The sequence below is a fragment of the Momordica charantia genome (genome assembly GCF_013281855.1).
Source record: "Momordica charantia cultivar OHB3-1 chromosome 8 unlocalized genomic scaffold, Mcharantia_2.0 BLBB01000008.1, whole genome shotgun sequence".
In the NCBI taxonomy this organism is placed as follows: Eukaryota; Viridiplantae; Streptophyta; class Magnoliopsida; order Cucurbitales; family Cucurbitaceae; genus Momordica; species Momordica charantia.
Genome location: NW_028275166.1, coordinates 1,297,190 through 1,311,928, shown reverse-complemented (window position 1 = coordinate 1,311,928; position 14,739 = coordinate 1,297,190). Strand labels below are relative to the sequence as shown.

The 14,739-nt window shown below is 34.4% G+C and overlaps 3 protein-coding genes across 5 annotated transcripts; 1 reads left to right on the top strand and 2 right to left on the bottom strand.

Annotated features, from left to right (window-relative positions):
* Positions 1 to 731: 731 nt before the first annotated feature.
* LOC111005016 (pollen-specific protein C13) lies at positions 732 to 3,067 on the bottom strand. Its single transcript, XM_022276360.2, has 2 exons — positions 2,791 to 3,067; positions 732 to 1,197 (listed from the first exon to the last, which is right to left on the bottom strand). The coding sequence occupies exons 1-2, from the start codon at positions 2,942 to 2,944 to the stop codon at positions 872 to 874; spliced, it is 480 nt and encodes a 159-aa protein (XP_022132052.1). The 5' UTR covers positions 2,945 to 3,067; the 3' UTR covers positions 732 to 871.
* A 1,028-nt stretch (positions 3,068 to 4,095) lies between these two features.
* LOC111004577 (beta-1,3-galactosyltransferase 7) lies at positions 4,096 to 7,932 on the bottom strand. Its single transcript, XM_022275625.2, has 11 exons — positions 7,474 to 7,932; positions 7,251 to 7,350; positions 7,097 to 7,143; positions 6,810 to 7,003; positions 6,076 to 6,139; positions 5,920 to 5,992; positions 5,712 to 5,832; positions 5,480 to 5,567; positions 5,070 to 5,195; positions 4,832 to 4,941; positions 4,096 to 4,576 (listed from the first exon to the last, which is right to left on the bottom strand). Exons 1-11 carry the CDS (start codon positions 7,569 to 7,571, stop codon positions 4,428 to 4,430), a joined length of 1,170 nt encoding a protein of 389 aa, XP_022131317.1. The 5' UTR covers positions 7,572 to 7,932; the 3' UTR covers positions 4,096 to 4,427.
* A 1,927-nt stretch (positions 7,933 to 9,859) lies between these two features.
* Positions 9,860 to 13,627, top strand: LOC111005048 (Restriction endonuclease, type II-like superfamily protein). 3 transcript variants are annotated; one of them, XM_088128308.1, is made up of 4 exons: positions 9,860 to 10,003; positions 10,664 to 10,805; positions 11,363 to 11,401; positions 11,780 to 13,627. In XM_088128308.1, exon 4 carries the CDS (start codon positions 11,955 to 11,957, stop codon positions 12,735 to 12,737), a length of 783 nt encoding a protein of 260 aa, XP_087984434.1. In that variant the 5' UTR covers positions 9,860 to 10,003; positions 10,664 to 10,805; positions 11,363 to 11,401; positions 11,780 to 11,954; the 3' UTR covers positions 12,738 to 13,627. The 3 variants fall into 3 exon arrangements, with proteins under 3 accessions (XP_087984434.1, XP_022132090.2, XP_087984433.1); XM_022276398.2 differs by having other exon boundaries at positions 11,310 to 11,401; XM_088128307.1 differs by lacking the exon at positions 11,363 to 11,401.
* Positions 13,628 to 14,739: the final 1,112 nt, after the last annotated feature.

The following is a 14,739-nucleotide window of genomic DNA, read 5'->3' as shown; positions in this document are numbered from 1 at the left end:
TTACGTGATGACTGATATTGCATACTGACACCTCTTTTTCTGCCATGTTAATTTATTTTCAAAATATTAATGAATATTTGTTGGTATAATTAAAAATTTTGAAAGAGTATGAGGTATTTTTAAATCAATGGCAAAGTTCATAAATATTTATTTATTTATTGTAATTTAGCCTTAAAAATTTACAAAATACATTGTAATGAATAATATAATTTTGTTAAATATTACTATATTACTGTTCTCCTATCGTAAACAAAATCAATTTTTAGGTTTATTTAAACAAAAGTGATGATGGTGATTATTATTATTATAGTTTAATACTATTTTAATTCTTGTAAATTAATTTTGGTTCATTTACTAAAATGGTTCATTTTTGTAAATATGCTTTTACGTACATTAACTTTAATTTTTGTGACATAACTTTAGTTTTTGTGGTCATATATGTTCAAACCAAAATTAATTTTCCAACCAAGATAACATTTAAACTTTATTATTAAAATAAAAGTAGATGTATGAGTCAAAGAAATGACAACAATCAATTAATATAAAAGTTATGACATGGTGGATAAACAAGATTTTTTAAAGTTATTTACCTAACATCGGAGTTAATAGGATCAATTGCAAAAATTAATTGACGAAAAATAAATAAAAATTGAGACTATTTTCACTATTTTATACTTATAAATAATGATGTTGATACTGATAGCATCATCCTGGCATTGGTAATAATAAAGTGAATGAACAAACCATATTAATCATCTTTCAACAATGCAATAAGTAACACCATCCAATGTCCAGATATAGCATAAGGTAGAACAGGGTAATTATACCTCCAGAAATACAACTAAGTAATTGTAGAACTAAAACCAGAGATCTAATCTTCAATGTCTAGGTATTGCCTGAGGACTTGGTTGCAGCCAGACATGACTTCATCTCTTGCAAAACCCATGGCATTGACAAAACGGTCGTTAGAGGCAATACCGTTGTAGCGGGTGAGGATCACACGGGCACGGTCACGGCCTTCGGATATTGATGAACACCCCTTCTGAGGGCTGCTGACTAGCACAGCATCACAAACTTGGTCATCGTGGTCCTCGTTGACCAAGAGCGTATAAGATCCTGAGGAGTCTGTTGTGGCCTCTTGGCTGTAGAGAAGTTCCATTGTGTTTCTGTTCTTGCATTCTACTTTGACCTTGGCACCTGCGAGGAATTAGAACAATTTGTTGATAAGTTTCTATCCATGAACTAACTAGACAATTAACATATTATAAGCAGAACGCTAAAACTAAATTCTCTAATATATCACCATCTCCTACTTTTATATTAATAACCTATATGTTGAGCTTTAATCTACCTACCTAGTGATGATTTAATAACCAAAAAACATTATTCCAACCCACTACACCATGATGATTTAATAATTATTTTATGAAGATATAGATCAAGATTGGTTAGCATCCTTGATAAATGTGTGCTACAACTATGTTGCCCATTGATCAAATAGTGATTATAATTCACTAATACGTGTGTTACCAACAAAGAACCAAACAATAGTAGACAATCGTGATATGGGAAGAACCAGGAGATACAGAAATAAAATGTTTCGAGTGACAAACACAACCCAATATCCTTTTCTTAGAAAAATATTGAACATTACAAGAGTACCAAAAACTTCAGTATTATTATTCACTTATACTAAACCACATCATCAATAATTAGAAATGAAAGTAGGAGCAGTGGTACTTTGATAGACCAACCTCCTCACTCTCCTCCCTTATGGATTTGGGCTTTATGGGGCTTGGAAATTAGCCCAAGACCCAACAAATGGACCATTATATTAAAATTTAAAAGAAAAGAAAATGACCTACATGGGTCAAACCTAAGGGCTTAGTAATACCGTATTAAATTAGCCAAACTTAAGCTGATCTGTTAGATAACACAGAAGCCAACTTGACCTATCAGGTGATTAAGATATATATCTTCGAGCTAAAGGTTGGAGGACTAATCCTCACCCCACACGTTGTTGTGCTTGAAAAAAAAGCACATAGACAATGACTGCAACCAGGATCATTAACAATTGATGTTATTTTGAACGCATCTTATGTAAACAAATCGAATCACATAAGAAGCAGAATAAGTACACGAGAAAATAAAAGAACTATTCACATCCCACATCACATATGGAACATGAGACAGAAACCTGCAGCCATTATAATGCATTTGTAGATGTTCATCAATGTAGACATTCAACAGCAATGGGAATCAGAAGAAGAAAAAAGTTGCTGAGATAACCGGCTGTGAGTATTTAAATTCAGAATGAATAGAAAAGTACTCACGCAAGCGCACGGATCTAGAACATAATTGCTTAAAAAATAAAAGATATGCACGAAAAAGACAGATAATGGCGTAAACAAAAAAACATAGATCCGTTTCTCGCTACCAGCAAGAGGCATTGACTAACTAAACCCCCGATAATACCTCAAGTAAAGAAACACACTTATACTAAAACACGAATTTGGAGTAAAATAATCCCTATAACGAAATCCTCGCTTATTGCACATGCCATCAGACAGTAGTCAAGATCCAAACACCACATCCACTTCAAGCACATTAAATCCACTCCATTAAACTAATAAGCAAGCCAGTAATCGACGAGAATCCAAGACTAAATCCATCCTCGACCACTACGCATCTTATTCTTGCACAAAATGACGAAATCAAAGCAATAACAGGCACGGATCGCTAGATTTCAACACTCAACAAGAAGGAAGCATAGAGAGAGAGATCAGATACCGTGAATGTAGGTGGTAGCGGAGGTCTCGAAGCCGGCAAGGCAAGTATCACAGTATACTTTACCACGAACGACGAACGGAGTTCTGACCGGCCGGCTGGCGGCGACGAGCGCGGGAAGAACACAGAGGGCGAAGAGAAGCGCGAATCGAGCCATGGATTTCTTCGATTCGAAGATTGGAAGAGAGAATCAAAATGGAAATGCAAGAAGATGGAGAGAAGTAGGAGAAGTAAGGTTTGATAATAAAGAGTAAAGTGAAAGCGTAATCAGTTGCAGCGAGGGAAAGCCTGGAATTGCGGTGTTAAAATTAAACCGCGTAGAGTTATTTCACTCTGTGAATGTACTCATAGCTGGCATGACTGGTTCGATAATTTTAACGAGTTTAAGCCCGCCACGTGCACGTTTCGACACGTGTCGTTTGTATAGCTGCGGTTGCATTGAAAAGGAGGATGGTAATGTAGTACAGGAAAAAACACGGTGTTTTCGGTATGGGCCAGCTGGCAGAGCGGTGCTGTCGGTGGTCACATGGGGTCTGTTTGGATGATCGAGTGAAGGAGGGTAAATTGGTCTTTTTGTGTTGCGTAATAGTAATAGCAAAGCTGTAGCCCGTATTCCAATTTGAAATCCGATCGACATTTTTAATAGAACATTCTTCAAAGTATATAAATACTCGTATCAGTAGTATATCAGACAATTATACTAATAGTTTATTAGGTATATATCACATATATATTACAAATATATCAAACACTCATATTAGTAGTGTATCAGATATATATCATACACATGTATTAATAGTCATATATATTACACATATATATCATTTCGATAAAGTTGCCATTTTAAGATTGTACCAAAAGAGTTATATTTTAAAAACCTAGATGTAGTTGTCATTTTGCTAATTTTACTAAATGTTTTTGTCATATTTACCATGGTAAAAAAAAAAAATTTGAGAGATAACTCATTTTCTACCTAGCATCCTAGACTCATAATTACTTTAAAGTGTAAATTGGTTTATAATAGATTAGTTTACATTTAAATTAGTTTTGAATTTTAAGTTTGTCTTATTTTTATCAATATTTAAAAGCTATGTTTTTTTTCCCTTCAATTCAAAAAAACTTAATCAAATTGTTTAATGCGGACGTATAACACACTATTTCTTTTAATCTTCCGAAAAAAAAACCAACCTGATCTTATATATCTGAAGAACAACCATATTTTAAGGTACTTGCTAAATTTTGAAGGACTAAATTGTTTTTTCCAAACTTTAAGATCAAATTAGAAGGTAAATTTTAGGGACAAAAAGATAAACCTTAAAATCAACGACCTTAAAAAATTCTATCCATAATCAAGGATAATATGGTAATTTAGACCTAACGCTTATTTAAGCAATCTGAGAGAGAGTTGCAAGAAATACGTTAAGAACAATGTTGGTATTGGGATTACTATTAGCTATTGGTTATAAAGTGTAAAAACATGACTCTTCTCTCATCTCTCTCACATGGCTTCCACGGGAGCTGATGAAGCAGCAGCAGCAGCAATCTTTCTTCAGATGTTGAAGCCCCTTGTGAATGCCGGAAGAACATCTCTCTTCTCTCTATAGATATATAAATCTACCAAAACTTTACAAGGTCGTCGATCAGAAGGAAGCAGTCCACACAGTGTCGTTCTTTTCCCCGCACTTCTCATGAACGTATTTCATTCTCTCCACTGACTCGCAGATCCCACTGCACTTCCAATCAAATGATGCAATACAAGCATTCCCTGATTGTGCTTTCAACTCGCAATCTGCATCATTCACCATTCACACAAATATAGACCCATCAACAATTCCACCCATTCTAATTCTTCCATACGTTCTTCGATTTTTGGTTTTCCCTGATATTCAATTGTTACTCTCGTGACGGTTAGATGCATGGAAATCTGATGACCCCTTGTGACCGTTACTTTTGTGAATGTTTTTTTACCACAAGTCTAACGATTGGTTTTAGCAATAATGAACCATTTCAATAAGTTAACAGTTATCATGTTTGGTAAGAGTACCTAGTAATGTCGGACAGCACATATTGTGGTCATCGACATGCTCAACCTCGAGACCGATGAACCATGCACCAAGTGATACATCCTCATTGGCGTACTTGTGCAATATTTGCCTGCAGTCACAGATCAGTACATTTTACAACTTTAAATCAACATATATAGAGTTGCTCGGATGGAATTCGTTTGGTAGCTCTTATGCTTCTAAATTGAATATGATGGTTAATGAAACAATTGTATTCACCGGTTGGTTGAGATGTAAGTGGCTAAATCCTTTGAGATTGCATAAATCTGCCCAGTCGCGTGTCTGAAATACTTGTTCCCATCCTCCCCAAATTTCCAATATTCTGGTTCATGGTATTTCTCATTCCTGTCATGACAGAGCATTTTTGTTCAGTACACATCACATGTAGCATACCATCATTACTGCAGGATGTTGATATTAATACTGAGCCGTTGATATGGTTTTCATTTACGAAAAGAAGAGTGCAAGAACCCGGTGAAGGAATGTTATTTTAGCACAAGGGTAGGGAGGACTGAAATAAATACAAATCTAAAGCTCATGTTTCCCTTCCTCAGCTCTATAAGATGGTTGAAGCGAGCATAATGGTACAATGTACATTCTAACTCTAATCAAGCCTCCAACAGAATTACCTGTCAGAAAGAACAGGTCCAGATTTCATACATCCCACGTACACTCTCGGCTTAGTACGATGACGAGCAAGAGTTGTAGCTAATACACCTAAAAAGACAATACACATATAATAGTTATCAATCAGGCTCTAAGCTATAAGTCAAAAAGGACAAGCAAATTGAAACCAGACCATTATTCACATGATCACTACATGACCGGTAACTTTGAGAGATTTCAAGAGGTAATACGTACCTAAATTGACATGGATATCATCATCAACTTTAATATAGAAGTCAGCATCCCATTTTGCAACAGCTGTGGTGAAGAAAATCTTTGTTTTTGCAGACAATTTATGATACCCTTCAATGTGCTCCTACGAAGAAATGCAAGACTAAGACAAAATTCCATCTCAATTCGTAGGATTCTAATCATCCATACATTGTATTGGGTGCTTTCTTACCAGCCTAAGGAAATCTTTGTGCTGAGCATCTTCTGAATCAATGGCACGGTCTAAGATGCTGTTGGACTTTGCACTGTTTAAATTATACAAACATAACTTCTATCAATTCCACAGAAGGAAAACAAATAATGTAACCTGGATTAATGTTATTGTTACCTATGGCCAATCATGAACCTTATGACAATTCCCTTCTCGCGCTCCAATTGCAAGAGTTTTTTCCCTGACCAAACAGTTAGTTACTTTTCCCAGCTATAATATAAATATAACTAAGGCTTAAAATATGGTTCTTTTTTCTTTATATGTCCGTGGCGTCGAGATCCACTCCTTCCATTATGCCCATGGTCCTGAGGAGGCTTCGCTCGCTCAGGACAATTTCGAGAGATTACGGGAGTTCTAAAGTCATTAAATTTTTAACTTGGGCCTTATTTGATGATATCACTCCAAACATCCCATGATCCTATTAGGCAACAGGTACTTAAACACGGAACCTTATTAAATGGTATCTCTAAACATCCCAGTCCTTACCGTCAAGCCCTTAAATGGCTAATATTGTCCATGTTTTTATCTGTACATTGAGAGTGATCATAAGAACAGGGAGTAATCTTCCAATTGTTATACGTTGGAATAAATATAAATAATTCATGGTATCTACCGGTCCCGCCCCACCATTTCCATAGAGAGAGTTCCAAGAGACATTAAAGGTCTTCATGTATTAAGCTTTCATATTGAACCTCCATTGGGAACAGCTTCCTCCGTCCTTGTCACAAGGGCCATCCCAAGGGTAATTTCAATAAACTTTCTTCATACTTCTTTTAACAGTCAAATTAATTATTTGTCCACATGTCAACAATCATACAGCACATACAATTTGGTAGAATAGAGCCAAATACCTTGAGGCATCCATGTCTCCCTTATAGTATCACGCCGCTTTCTACTGCTAAAGGCCGTGTTGATTCCAATTACCATGAACATCCTCTTCCTTGGGAAATGGTCTCTATCTGATGACACATTGATTGCAGATGGTGCAGCCTTCCGAGCCGCGGCCAGTTCCATCTTAAGCGTAGAAAATTTCCTGTCTAGAGATCTTTAACGCCCCCCACACAGAACAGAGATGATCAATTTAAAAGACGAATAAAAAATTTGATCAAGAAATAAAGAGACCCAAATGAACACTTACTGAATTGCTTCCTGGGTTTTGTAAACCTCCGACAATACTGCCTTGTCCTTCGCAGGTTTATACGATTAATCAAAACCAAATATAAATAGAAGCTTTCACTGTAAAACCCAACAATTTAAATTTTAAACAATGAAACGAGTCTTGCGATGCTCACCTCATTCGCAGCGATGTCTTCAGAAACGCTTCGGAGTTGTTGTTGTTCATGTTGTAGGCGGGAGACAACGTACGAATCCTGTTGCTTCGGCGTCCATATCCTGAAACATCATTCCAATACCAAAATCTCGTCAAAAAAACAAACAACCCCTGTTGATTTAGGTCAAATTCGTCACCAAACGCAAACAATGCGCCCAACATAAGACCTAGAGCGAGAAGTGAACCTGCCATTGGAAGTGAGAAGCATCCCAAAGAGGAAGAAGGAGAGGCAAAAGAAGGGAATCCATTTTGCAGAAACCCTTCGAGGACCGCGGTATTTCATTCTGGCTCGGCAATGTACCTCTCCCCCGGAAGAAACAGAAAATGGGGGAGATGAATACAGAGCTGCGGTGGAGAATCAGAGAGAAGAGAGGCAAATATAGATGGCCAGCTTCCATGACAGCGTAGCTTTTAAAGAGAGAGAGAGCTGCTACTACGTTACAACTGCGAAGAGTTTCGTTTTGGGGAAGAAATTGTAGCAGCCAACGCCATTGCCATTGAATGAACCCTTGGCTTTGATTGTTCATTTTCGTAAACCGCTCAAGCACTCACTGCTCGCATCCGCAACCCAAAGGTTCGAATCGAGAGAGAGAAATGTGGAGGAAGAACGGAAAATTTTCGTAATAACTGAATTTGAGCACGCGATTCATTTTTCATCATTTATTTGGCATGTTATTGGACTTTGTTTAAGTGGGACTCGTATACGTTTTTCAAATTCCTGTATTTTCTTTAATTTTCTTTTTATTATTATTTTTAGTTCAACCCTTGCAGTATTTCTTAAGCAGCCGAATTATGTATCAATCCATTATTTATTTATTTATTTAACTTTTAATCTCTACTCATACATTGTTGAAAAAATTAATATTGACTAATTATTTATTATTATGTAAATTTTAAATGACGATTTTAATTTAAATTCTCAGTAGTCACCCACCGAAACAATGTTTAAATGTTTTATTTTCTCATGATATATCATAATTTGATGGTTAGTATTTTTTTCCTTCTTTGAGTTCTCGTTTTTTACTTGTATTGGAATATTCAAAAAATTAATAAATAATTATTATAATTTTTTTTATTGATTAATAAATAATTGTTATAATTTTTTTTATTACAATAGATTGGGGAGGGGATTCGAATTTACATCCTCTTAGTTGGACGTATATGTCAATTAGCCGTTGAACTAGGGTTGCTTTGACAAATGATTATTATAATTGAACTATGTTTAGGTTGAAAATATCGAATATTTTTAAATACTTTTGTCGCTCAATAATTTTACAAATATAAAAACTACGCATTAATATATTATTATAAATATTAAATTAATTATCAATTATCAATATTAATAATTGTATGGAATTTAAAAGGTTATAATACAAAAAAAAATTATACGTTTCTTTAATTATCATTTATACTAGAATTTAAAAAGCTTGTATAACTTCTTATTCTCTATTACTATCTATTTATATTATATTTTGTTGATATTTTTTTTATATAATGTTGAATTATTTGTGGTACTCTAGAAATGTGATTCATCTCACAAGTCAATATTGAACTCACGAATATTAGGAAATTTCGATATATTTGCAAAAATTTAATATCATGATTGAAACAATCCAAATATAACTCAATATATAAAATAACTTTTTCTATTTCAAAGTTGATGATTTGATCGCCAACACATATATTGATAGAGACTTATATCTATAACCAAAAGTTGTTGATTCGAACTCCAATCTCACATACTAAAAAAAGTCGATGATTGATCATCGAGCTTAAAAAAAAAAGAAAGAAAAAAAATTTTAATGGATAATTTTAGAACAAATATTTAATAAATAACTTAATTTTTAAATTTTAATTTTCATTCATCCAAAGATTGCCCCCAATTATTATTTTATTTGATTAAATTTGTTTTTTTACTTAAACGATCAAATTTGATTTTTATCAAATTTTTTCCACGTTTGTATTTCAAATATTTTTCTCTCAATCCAACCTAAAAAATTTCATATTTTTCTCACATCGCAACTAATATCAAAATTTTACTTTTGTAATCAAAATTAAAAAAACTCCTCTCTCATGAGTTTTTTTTATGGCTCTTTTTTTCATGATAAAACATGTATTAATTTAAATGGTTATATAATATATATTTTTTACTATCATGATATAGAATATATTCCAACTACCATGGTAAAATATTGTTATCCCATAATTTACAAAATGATAACATATGCTACTCCAAAAGATTATATAATATATAGCTTTTAGTGATATACACTCAAATATTTAAGTTATATAATATAATTTTTGGTGGTATATAGTTATATAACGATTTTAGGTTTTCAAATTAGAGATTTATGGATTTAAGGATGTCAAAACAAAAATTCAGTGATTTCATGAAACATGATTACACGATTTTAGTGTTTTAAAAAAAAAATATATATTTGTTTCCAAGTTTTTATCCTTATTTAACCTATAATTTTTCTAATGGGGCTGCTTTGACTTCCACCCTAAACCCTAACTACCATCACGTGCGGCGGTCAGCGTCTTTGATAGGGTTCACGTGCGGAACACGAACCGCACACAAATTGTTAAGCGTATTAGAAGGGAAAAAAAAATCTGGAAATGCAGAATATCAACAGAGGCTTGTCTGAAACCCTAGCTCCACTCCCTCTTCTTCCTCCAATCTTTCATATGCTGAGCAACATTTCCATTTCCCAGGTACCAATTTATGTTTTTTCTGTTCTAAATTTGGTTTCCCCATGTTTGCAGCTCCATCTTGTTTTATCCTGTTTTAATTCCGTCTTTTTAGTTGCTATTCGTTGGAATTCTGATTCATTTGATTAGCGCCAAGAGGGGGTTATTCGACATGAGCTTGATTTTTGGGTACCAGTTACACTTGGTTCTTCTTTTCTTCCTGGAAATGGCCTCGGTTAAGGTTTTAATCTGTTGTGATTGGGTACGATTTGTGATTATAATTAATTATATTTGTTGGGTTTTTTTGACAAAAGAACGGGGAAATGGATTCTAAATTTTCGGTTTTGGGTGCTTTGAGTTTGGTCTTTTGTTGGCACGTGGTTGCAGTGAGCGCATTTTACCATTTTCTCTTGATTGAAATCCAGGCAACGGAAAATTTGGATTCCCTAGTCTCTGGTTATATGTAGTATGCTTGGAGTTTCTGGAACGTCTCCCTGTGTTGTAACTGAAGTGTCGTTAGAAATGGAATTTCACTAGCCACAGTTGAAGTTCATTCAAATATCTATGCAGGCTTCCCTGCTGCTTAAAGATTTTATGTTTTTAGGTTTATTGATGATTTAACAGCAGAGTCTTCATGATTTGGTATATTTTTATTTTTAATATCTAAAATTGTTTTACGCGTAGGGTTTTCTTTCTACCATTCCTCTGCGCATGTATAAAAGGCGCCCCTTCTTCCCATCGAAATCCCGTCGGCTTCTTTGTCACCGCGAAAACGCCAAAGCTTCAGGATCAGTTTTTCTCCATCACAACCACCCATCACTATAAGGCAAGAATTTTCTCTGTTTTCATCATTGTTTCTCGTTTCTTGATAAAGTATTTTATTTTATTTAACTATCTACTATTATCATGTTAAATTAGTTTATACTTGTCAAATAAGCATGATGTAACATCATCATTTAAAGACAATCACCATATAGAAGTTTATTTCAAAGTTCATGGACATATTTAAAGTGGCAAAATAAATAGGCTAAATTGTCAACTAAACCTAGCTCAACTAATTAAGATAGTGTTTGAACTTCCATTCCATAGCCAATAATTAATGATTATATATCAACATTTAATTTGAAAAAAAAAGAAATAAACTAGAGAGAAAAAAAACATATTGGCATAGTAAAATTTTTATTTTTTTATTTTAATTCAACAAATTTGAAGTGGGACATCTTGGCCCAGTCCCCATGCTCCACAAATCCGCAGCCCAGCCCACTTTCACACACATATATAAATATATATTAATTTCCTTTTAAATGTTGTCTCATTTCTTGGCCCACAGCCTTTCCCTCTGTTCTTCTTAACCTTCCTCCTTCTCTCTCAAATATCCCTCAGCACCCCTCTCCGTTCTGTCGGCCAGTCCAGCAGTTGCAGGTATGTCCTTAGATTTCAGTTTAATCCGGACCTGTTTGATGCAACAATGGATAGATGCATTTTCCCATTTTAATGGATGTTGTTTAGATATGTATAAATGGTTAAATTTACTCTAACTAATCCGCTTAAGGTTGATTTGATTTAACATGTTTAAAATGGTATCAAGTTGAAAGTTCTTTATTTGAACGATGTATGATAATTTCTTCTCCATTTAATATTGATTTGTACTAGTTGGGTCTTTGTGCAAATTTTCAGTTCAACAGGGAGAGTCCAACTGAGAGCTTAAGTTTTTGGATGAGTCAAATAAGTTTATAGATTCACCGGTGATTTAATATGTTTAAAGAGGATGTTTTGTAATTGTTTGTTTATTCTGTTTAGGCAATGAAGATCTCGCTTCTCACTTCCATAAAAAGCTAACTATGGCCTACTTGGTAGAAGTTTGAATAATTGTAGAAACTTCAGCAGTCAGAAATCATTAGTGTCCCCTTGCAGAAACACGTTTGCTGGGAATCGGCCTGGATGTAATTTGAATTCTCAATCTTTGAGATTTGAAATGGCTAAGTATCATTCTGTTCTTCAGTCCAGTAGCTTTCAGCATTGGTTCAAAAATTGGAAAGAACTCAAAACGCATAAGTTGACCGCTAGTACTTTTGCTGGGGCTATAGGGTTTTGGCCTCGTCGGAGGGCAGAACTGTGGTTAGAGAAGCTTGGAGCGACTGAGCAGTTTTGTGGTAACCTAGCCACTGGCTGGAGCAACAGCAAAGAAGTAGAGGCACTTGAAAGATATAAACTTATAACAGGAAACACTGTCTTGTTTCCTGAATTTCAAGTCTATGGTAAAGCGAACTCTGAAGATGATTGGTTAGCCGCTTCACCTGATGGTGCAATAGACAAGATTGTCTATGGATTGCCTTCAAGAGGAGTTTTGGAGATTAAGTGTCCCTTTTTTGATGGTGATATGAGAAAGGCTTCACCATGGTCACGAGTTCCTCTTTACTCTATTCCACAAGCTCAAGGTTTGATGGAAATAATGGATAGAGATTGGATGGACTTTTATGTTTGGACTCCTAAAGGTAGCAGTCTATTTAGATTGTATCGAGATGTAGAATATTGGAAGGTACTGAAAATGGCTCTATCGGATTTTTGGTGGAAGCATGTTCAGCCAGCGAGGGAGTTGTGTAGTAAATATGCCATTACAAATCCTCTCATTGAGCTAAAATCACTGAGGCCATCGCCCAGGCATGAATTATGTAGTTATATAGTCTGTGAAAGCAAACGGATTGTTGATAATTCTAAGTTGCTCTTGCGGGAATTTGATGGGAAACTTCAAACCTGAAGCACTTGTAGTGTTCAATAGCTGAAATTATATTTAGGAATCTGAGATTTAAGTTATATTCACAGTTACAGAGTTTGAAAGCTAGAAGGAGTTCTCATTAGGCACACCATGAGCTTGACTTGACATCCTACTATTGCTCCTCCCGCCTGATGAAGGGGTGCGAACCTGTCGAGAGGTTTGAATCTGAACCCCTGCCTTGTCAACATCAAACGCGGGCACCTTGCCACGCCTGGCTAGGAAGGTTAGCCTTATGCGATTGTTGCCTAGACCCACACCGATGATGCCGTGGCACATGTCACATTCCTGACCCTCTATTCACTGGGGTTGAAGGGGACATGGTAGAGCAGCCGTTAGCCAAAGGCCAAAGGCCCAGACGGAAGTTAGCTTAGAGGAGTTCTGTTTGAAGGCTATTGATGTTAAAAGAATCTCAAGGTTACTATACTTTCCATCCTTGTTAAAAGTCATTTGCAGGCATTGGAGTTGAGAAAATTTTGATGTTTGGGCAGGAGGCTCTTATTCTATAGTGTTTATTTTTCCTCCTAACTACAGAATCTTTTAGATATGTATGTAAATCTACACTGACGTATCTGTAGTGTTCTTGGTTCTTATCTTCACACTGCAAGAACAATTCACTTGCAAAACGAGCTTCTCTTGTGATCCTCTTGAGTGCTGGCTTTTTTTGAGATTTTGTGAGGTCGTTGGCTTCAAAGAGAATGATAGGATTTTTAGAGGGACCGAGAGTTTTGCAATTATTCTCTGGGCCTTATGAACCCCTTTTTCATATAGTTCATTTTACTCAACCTCCTTTGTATTGATATTCTATTTCTTTTTGTTCTCTCTTGTGGTGGATGGTTCGTGAATAGATGATTTGGTTTTGCTTGTGGCTGTCAGATCTGTGTCCATTTGGATAATGATTTCACAATTGTTTTTAAAAATTAGACTTGTTTTATTCCTAATTTATCTGATATGTTTTTCACCGTTCTTATAACATATTTTTCGAAAAGAAAATGTAAGGATATTATTTTTATACCATCTGTTAATAAAATAGTTTTCACTTGCAATTATGGGAGTTTTATTATTGCTATTATTTGTTTTCTAATCTAAACTTTTTTCTCGGTTCTTCCGATAGAAAGCTTTTTGCACTTTGGATGCAGTTTCTCCTTGAAGGAAAATTGACAATACAGTCAATTGGTACTTCCCGATTTTTTCTTAATTTGTTTTCTATTTCTTTAAAAACACGTAATTTATTTCAATTAATTTGTTTTAGTGTACTCGAATTGATTACATTGATCTTAAGTATTACTTGACGACTCAAACTGCGGATTATTGTAGTGACTAATCCCAGATATTCCCTTCAAAAAGAAAAAGAACGGAGAAAATTCTGATTTATTGCTTTATTTTAAGAAGATTTATGATTAATTCGATTACATATTAATCACAGCCATTATAATTAATTGGCTTTGAGAGATCTTGTAAAACCTATACGTATTGATGAAACTTTATATAATGCCAAACTTTGGCAATTTTGACATTATATAAAATGTTGATAATAATTTATTAAAAATCATTAAAAAATTGTAATTTGGGTGTGTATTTGGTGTAGTGTAATAATGCTTCTATTTTATAAAACTGCTTTTTTAAAATTAAGTCGTACACCATCTACTACAGGGTTATGCACTTATTCTCAATATTCCATAAATAATAAGAAAATATTTAATGTCAAATTTATTTTCTGCACATTGACAAAATTTTTATTTCAAAACTTGCGCAATTATTTAAGGGCAATGATTAAGATGACTTGTTGAAACCACTTTTCAATTTTTTTATACACTTATTAGACAATAAAAAAATCTCGAAAATTCTAAAAATATTTAAAGAAGTATTTAAACTACTTATTCTAAAAACATTGCAACACACTAATTGTTCCTTTTCTTTTTTCTAAGAACACACTAATTTCTTGAATTTTTTCTATAAACACTAATTTATAGTTTATTCTAAAAAA

Coding starts and splice junctions, on each gene's coding strand:
- LOC111005016 (XM_022276360.2), bottom strand. CDS start 2,944: ATGGCTCGATTCGCGCTTCTCTTCGCCCTCTGTGTTCTTCCCGCGCTC. Junction 1,198..2,790: donor CGCTACCACCTACATTCACG/GTATCTGATCTC, acceptor AATTCCTCGCAG/GTGCCAAGGTCAAAGTAGAA.
- LOC111005048 (XM_088128307.1), top strand. CDS start 11,955: ATGGCTAAGTATCATTCTGTTCTTCAGTCCAGTAGCTTTCAGCATTGG.
- LOC111004577 (XM_022275625.2), bottom strand. CDS start 7,571: ATGAAATACCGCGGTCCTCGAAGGGTTTCTGCAAAATGGATTCCCTTC. Junction 5,196..5,479: donor GGACCTGTTCTTTCTGACAG/GTAATTCTGTTG, acceptor CTGTCATGACAG/GAATGAGAAATACCATGAAC. Junction 4,942..5,069: donor ACTTACATCTCAACCAACCG/GTGAATACAATT, acceptor CTGTGACTGCAG/GCAAATATTGCACAAGTACG.